This window comes from Crocodylus porosus, unplaced genomic scaffold (assembly GCF_001723895.1).
Source record: "Crocodylus porosus isolate Cpor-Errol unplaced genomic scaffold, CroPor_comp1, whole genome shotgun sequence".
NCBI lineage: Eukaryota > Metazoa > Chordata > Crocodylia > Crocodylidae > Crocodylus > Crocodylus porosus.
The window spans coordinates 988,091-995,603 of record NW_017728886.1 but is presented as its reverse complement, the minus strand read 5'-3'; the positions used below and the strand labels follow the sequence as shown (position 1 = coordinate 995,603).

General features: G+C 41.8%; 1 protein-coding gene across 1 annotated transcript in view; it reads right to left on the bottom strand.

Annotated features, from left to right (window-relative positions):
- Nucleotides 1-7,513, bottom strand: part of SMARCC1 (SWI/SNF related, matrix associated, actin dependent regulator of chromatin subfamily c member 1) — a gene marked incomplete at its 5' end in the record, with an annotated part of 134,336 nt that overhangs the window by 61,881 nt on the left and 64,942 nt on the right. The window contains 4 exons of the mRNA XM_019536695.1: nt 2,442-2,501; nt 2,867-2,980; nt 3,433-3,586; nt 4,659-4,772. Of these exons, the coding sequence (XP_019392240.1) occupies nt 2,442-2,501; nt 2,867-2,980; nt 3,433-3,586; nt 4,659-4,772 (442 nt within the window). The remainder of the gene's footprint in view (nt 1-2,441; nt 2,502-2,866; nt 2,981-3,432; nt 3,587-4,658; nt 4,773-7,513) is intronic.

Genomic DNA, 7,513 nt, shown 5'->3' with positions numbered 1-7,513 from the left:
GTTTAAACTGTACATTACTTAGTAGGTTTGTTAGCAGAGAACTCATTAACTGTTTACCAAGTGTGCACTGAATTTGGGATATTCTGTTGGGGTGTTTTACTGCTACTTTCAGACATTGTACATATTGCATCTTCTGCTACAAATGTAGAGGGTCTGTCTGGATCAAATTAGCTAACAAACAGCTTTAACCAAGCTTGAAAATTTTATTTATTGCAGCCAGAATGAAATTTCTGAGGCATAGGTTTTGGTCGCTATTCATCACTTCATTATGTCTCTATCACAGAGCATGCATTCTAAGTTACTGGGGCAATTATTACTAAGGTAACTGTAAATAGGATATTGATTGTAATGTTTTCCAACCAGCAAGAAACTTTTAATTCATTTAATCTCAGAGCTCACCTGTCAGTTGAATTACAAATTAACAGAGTTCACAATAGTATGAATTGTAAATGTTAATGGCAGTTTTAATATAGAAAGACATTACACTGCATTATTAGCTCATTATATTTACACAGTGTATGCCCAAACGCCTCTGCTACTTAGCTGTTCCTGCTCTTTAAACATAGTTTATTGCTGGATAAAATAAAAACACTTACCTGAAAGTGTAGGTATGGCAATCTAACATGAGTGAACCTATTCAGGCTGTTTTACTGAGCCCCCTTGGGTCCTGGCAGACACTGATTTCATGGTCTGATGGGATCTGGTCCAGATAATTTTGCACTGTGCCATGCCATACATACATAGCAGGATGCATGATTTTTTGGGATTAGAGATAAAAATCTGTCAGATTACACTCATGTATCTGCTGACCTAGGATGTCCAGCATCAGGATCTGGTTCCCTTTCAACTCACTGGTGTGCCAGGAGCCCCGGATCACAATCCCAGGCTCTACACCCACACCAAGTTGAAAGCCACATGCAGTGTAGGGCTGTCCTGCACACAAGTTTAAACCTTCTGGGCAGGGAGGCCTATCTGACACCTGTAAACCCGCACAGTGGGCAACCCCTTGCCACATTCAATTTAAAACATCATACACACCAGCCACAAACATTCCACATCAAATATGGAACATCTTTGTAGCCAATTTGCCATGTTATGGTCTTTTAACTGGCTGAACGTGTAGCATGCTACCATTCACCAAATGATAAATGTATTGTATGCTAGGGCCCTGCACTTTTAAAGACTGAATTTACTACATAATTGGGCTTATTCACAAAGGTAAAGTGTAAATTAAAGAGCTGTAATACAAAGAACAAAGCATTATTGAAATTTGAAGTCCATGATTTTTCTAAAGATCACAGAATTTGGCAGGGGGGTTTCTGACTGATTACATGGCTAAAACACGAGAACGTAACTACCCAATAATCCTCTATTTGGATTAAATGACTCAGCAGTAGTAATGGTCTGGAAAAATTAAAAGCTGTTAGATTTGGTTATAAACAGGGGAAAACATGATAGGAAAAGTCAGATAGATATAGAACCTTTATACTACAGACACAAGGATGATAATACCACAGAAATTCAAGACTTTTGATTCCTCCAGGCCAGATCTTTGTACTAGATATTCCCTTTTCCTTCCAAACACAAGGCCTGCATTTGTACAATATCTAACACAGTGAGCTCCAGTCCAAAACTGCACTATCAGATAAGCATCTGATGACTTGAGTAATAACACAATTCAGCAGCTCCAGATCTTTAATATTTTAGGAAAACAGCTTTGGCCGATGTACCATCTTGTACCCAATTCCTTAAGCCATTACCAGCAGTTGAAAAGAGAGCGTTAAGTATAGTTTTGACGTCAAGAGGCTGAATAAATTCAAGTTATGGCTTTCCTATGCAATTACACAAATTCGTGGCTACCTCATAACTTGTACTTCTTATTAAATGGCAACGAAGGAGAAAGCTATTAAAACACCTAATAGAATCATTTATATGCCAGAAACAGATAAGCTTCAAAAGGGAATATTAGCAGCTTCTTCTAACACCCTGGAGCACAGATGGGAAGCTGTGAACATTATCAGGACCTTACAATGCTCACCTTCCTGGCAAATACCAACATCGCTCCAAAGGCACATCTTTCACAGCTTTAATACCACATTAGCAACATTTCCTCTACCTGGAGAACTCACTGCACAGCAAGATAAATTTGAGCTTATTAAGACACTCAAAAAATACCAAAGTGAAGATTTTGGGGCTCCAGACACAAAGCACATGCCAGTGAAAGCTGAAGGAATTTTATATAAAAGCTAAATTTCTTCAATTCTTGATGAGTCTAGAAAAATGAACAGCAGCAAGCAGGGGTTCTATCAACTATCTGCCTACTTTTCACAACAAAGACATTACTTTTAGCGCACAGGTCAAGGCCCAGAGAATATTCTCATTCCAGATATTACTCCTCTGTATTCCAATTATTTGCTGGGATTCCACAACATTGTCCTTACCTCTAATAGCAGTAGCGTTTCTTGTTCTGTCCATTCTCTTCCAGCACTGGCTCCTTTGCTCTACGAAAAGGAGAAGTCAAGATTGATTTATACTTATGCTTGTGGAGAACAACTTTGAGCAAGCCATTTCTTGTAAGACACGTCTATCTGTTAGTCTCTCTCTTCATAAAGATGTTCCTGTAACTGAATCTCTTTGCTAACCCTAGAGCAGTGGTTCTCAACCATTTTAGTACCAGGACCCATTTGTAAAGATCGATGGCCAGTCCTGACCAACAACCCCCTGGCACTGCTGGTGTCTGTCACTCCCGACCTGCAGCCCCTGGGCCACACTGGTGCCCCTCACTCCCAACCTACAGTCCCCTGCCTCCCCCAGCCCTCTGAAGTGACGCCCAGTAGAAGCAAAAGAAAAATCCAAGCAATCTCACCTTTGCTAAGGTCTTCTTTGAATAAATGTCTGTGCGGAGTCCAAAATTCTGTAGGTCGGTGGGCTTTTCTTTGTTTTTTTCAGGAAAACTCAACATCTGCTGAGCAGCAGGGACCTAAGAACAAGCAGTAAGGAGAGGGGGTCAAGACAACAATCATTTGTCCAACATTTTCATAGCAAACACCAGGACTGAACCAAAGAATTTCTCTTGAGCAATGTACACAGGGATGCACTGGAGGAGCATTCCCCTTGCTCTCCATTACACACACAATTGGTAGATTTGGCTTTAGAGCCTTGAAGCTCTGTGCAACATTATTGTACAGAATGAAAAAGGTAGAAGCAAGTTGGTAAAACCAGAATGTCTCAGCCTGAAATATGGATGAGAAGGATGCATTTCTTCAGCCCACACACAAATTAACTGCTTCAGTCCAGCATCGAGAAGCATGGACTAGCTAAAAATACCAGTAAGCCAGAACAAGAGAAAGCCTAACCCAATATGCAACACTGCTGCCCAAGTCTGAAGAAGTGAGCAGCCCCAAGTGTGGTGGTGTCACCTACTGAGTTTACCTGAGGAGTTCGGATATGGAGAGGCATGAGTCCAGAGGGAGTATCCGCAAGCACATTGAAATGAGGAGTAGGAGGGGGGCCCATGGCCATGGGACGGCTTTCTGGATCCACTTGGTAGTTAATGAGACCCCACTGCTCCAGAAAGGCATGGACCCTATGGGACAACAATTTCAGGAGATAATGACTCAAACACCCCTGGCCTTGCAGGGAAGGCATTTGAGTTGCACCTGTGAGGATTGTGTGAAAAATACTTGTAGGGCAGCTCAGAGCCCTGTGCAACTCCTATGACCTTTCATTATCAAACGGGGAACCTTAACGCATCACATGAATTCTCTACATAAGCCTGACAATCTCATTTCTCTTAATTCAACAACTATTTCAGTCACTGGTAGAATTAGAGAAAAAGATGGGGCTGGAAAGGATTTGGAAAGGTGCTAAACTTTAAGATAGAAATTTCTTCCTAATATATGAATACAACTTTCCCTTGTTGCAACTCAAGGCCATTATTTCCTGGCTGGTTCCCTCTGGGCACAGAAAACAATCATCATGTTTATAAATTCACCATTTTTGTACTTCAAGACTTACTGAATCCCCTTTCACTTCTCTCCTCTGGATTTAAAAAGAAAAAGCCAGTTCTTCCATCGTTTCCTCACAAAAAACCAAAACTGTGTCTTGACTATATGAAACCATTTTAGGGAAGAAAGTTTGCACACTAGGCATTTGCTGGCATTAACTATTAAACCTACAGGTTACTAAGCTTCACCGATGCTGCATGTACGAAGTCTAAAGTGTTTTAAGATCTTTGGTACAGAAATTACCATTAAAAAAAGGTCACTGCAAGATGAGGTCACTTAAAACAGACACCAAGTAAAAGTGGAATGGAGAAACTGAACATCACTGTACCAATGAACACCTCACTGGACAGCAGAAGGCTGCATGTTTCAATAGTGTCTACTGTAAAAAATAAAAAGTTATACTAGAAAATGTATACGACTCGATGATCCAATAGGTCCCTTCCGACCCTAAAATATGAAATCGATGCAGTAGTCACCAGAAAAGGAAAAAACAGTAAGCCAGTGAAAAAAACAGTGGTTGTCACCCAGGCCTCAAATCTCTTAACTCAGTCCCAAAAGAGCTCCTGACATGCAACCTGTACCCGAGTAGCTCTGCTGACAGAAGCAGGGATACAGTCCAAGATGAGCAGATGCAAGATTTGCAGGTCTTACCTCATTACAGCACATACGTCTCCGGTCAGGTTCCGTCGGCAAGCGGTGCTGGTCAAGTACTCCTGAGGGTTCAAGCGATACGTATCAATCATGAAGTTTCGGTAAGCCAGGTATCTGGAAGAAAGGACAGAGAAGGTATTTGAAAGTGTATACAGACCTCTACTACGCTCTGCTTCAATTGTGGATACTACGAAAGCACCTTCAGGTCACCTGCCTCTTTAGCTTCCCTTCTTCAATACACATAGCACATCATAGAGGCCTCACATTCAGTTCAAGGCTGATGAAGTCCTAAAAACACATGCCACAATCATCCTGCCATGTAATGGCAGAGTGAGAGCAAAGCTGATGAATTGCAAGGTTTTATTTTTACAGCCAGCGAACTCTGCCAACAAGCTTTAACACAAAAGCAAAAGGCAGCTGAATATATTTTTAGAGCAAATGCTTTATTTGCCAGCATCTTAACCAATGCCTCTGCAAGTTGTTTATTTAAATGTATTATGTCCATTTAGATTGTATAGAGGGGCCATATGTTTAGCAATAAATAGAAAGTGACAACTTCAGTTTATTTGGTTAGCAAAAAATATGCTAAATAAATTTAATTCTCATATTGCCAATTTAATTTCCATTGTTCTGTGTTATAAACAGACAGAAAGTTCACCCAGTGAAAAATCCAATTCTAAAAGTAAGAACCAAGTCTGACATTTAGAATGGCTAGAAATATTAACAGCCCATGAAGCTTTTATTTTTCAGTACAGGACTGAAGAGCACACCAAAAGGGAAAGCAGACATCTCTTCCTTTGCCTCTGTTCAGGCTACGATAACCAAGGTGCTGCTCCAGTGTATGCTGGAGTGCACACTTGCTTCCTCCTATCCCAACAATTTCCTGTGAATTAAGTATGAAACATTTTAGCCATGAAAGAGCTCCAGAAGAAAAATAACTAGAACAACAGCTTCCTTCCCTTTGCATTCTTTCTATGTATAACAATGAGAGAGAAAAAACCCACATACAAAACACGAAAACTAAAAATAGCAAAGGAAGACAAGTGAAGAATGGAAGAGAGGACAAAAAACACCATGGAGATGGAGGGAAAGACTGCTATTAACTCTAAGTCTGACATGCCTCCATTCACCCTGAAGCACAGAACTGCCAAGTTTGGAGACAAAAGAATTTCCCTGATTTCTTTTGTCTGAAGCCATCTCCCTGCAAGCTGGTGCTTACCAGTGCAAGACAGGACAGAAAACCCTAGGAGCAAAATATCCGAGCTTCTGATGCATGGTAGCTCATATCTGACCAAGTGCCATCACCCACTACCCTCTTCTCATCTTTGAGCTGCACAAGGCAGGCTTCTCTATGAAGGCCATTTAAAAATAAAAGAAGTCATATTTATTTTATGAAATTTTAACATGTAATCTTGGGATGTGAACAAACCTTAGAATATGGTACCTCAAAAACAGCCCCACATTAGGAGGTACATGAATCTCCTGCATACAAATACCTTGCAAGCAGTGTGCTACAGGCAAATGCCCTTCTATTAAAAAGTAAGCAACATAATTTGCATAAAACAGGTGCAAGGACAAGCTCAGGTAGTTCACTGAATAGGTCAAGGCCTAATAAATACCAAGAACAGATGTACAAGAAAAAAGGAGGGATGAGAGGTCCCTTTCAGAAGCCTGCTGAGCGGACAGGAGACCCTAGAGGAATATTTCAGACCCCTTTTGCATGACATGTCACGAGGAAAGTGCAGCTACGCTGCTGAACTCCAAGATGAAGATCCCAGAGGCTCGTCCTGGCACCACATGGTCCTGAACAGTGCGAGAAGCGGTGTGACTTGCTAGCTGTACTGCCAGCAGCAAGAGGTGCAGTCAGGCAGCTGCTGAAATCTACTCTGCGACACAACCAGCTTAAGAGCAGGTATCAGAAGAAAGAACCTGGATGAACTTCCCTGGGTCTTTGCTTACTCTGAGCAAAATCAGCATAGCCAGATTTTAGGTCAGAGCAATTGCATCTCCAAAATAATCTGGGGTTATGGGGATGGGCCTCCATAGTTTACTCCAGTATGTAGCTGTACCTGGCTACCACTACTAGCAATGCTGATCAACATCCCAGTCTTCTGCAGACATTCTGGATTTTGGTCTGAACCGTAAGGGATCCTGAGCTCCTTCTCATGCGGCTACAGCCCAAGAGCAGAGGTACTGGGTAATCCAGCCCTCAACCTGGAAGCTGGCATCAGAGCAGAAGTCCTCCCTCATCAGGAGGCAGCTCAGGAACAAAGATGCTAATAAAGCAGCATGGGAGGGGACCCGTATCTTTCTCACTACTTGGCAATGGGGCCAAAATGCTTTTGCCTATGCACAGCAGCTCAGATTTTTATTCATCCTACTGGAACCCCAGCTGTCTGCAAGCAATAATAACCCAAGGTAGAACCTCTCTCCAAATTATCTACTATAAAAGGCAATCACTAATATCTATCCAGAACACCTCTTCAGATGCAGCTTGCATAACATTTGTTAGAGGGAGTTTACCTACTGAGCAGAAAACTCCGCTTCCAAATGATTCTTGGTGTCAATGTTAAAGGTTCTGGGCTCAGACTCACAGGCATGGACAATTTTCTCTAGCTCTTGAATTAGAGCAAGCAACAGTAACTGATGTATGTCTCTTGCCTCAGCCTCACAAAGATAAAACATCTTAAGATGGGGAACAAGCAGGAGGAGCTTGCTTTCCTGCTTGCAAGTAGTAAAATCGACCTGGTTGGCCTAGTGGAGACATGGTGGGATGAAACTTTTGACTGGGCAGTAGACAGAGGGCTATAGGTTGTTTAGAAGAGAGATAGGAAGGGGAAAAAAGGTGGGGGGGG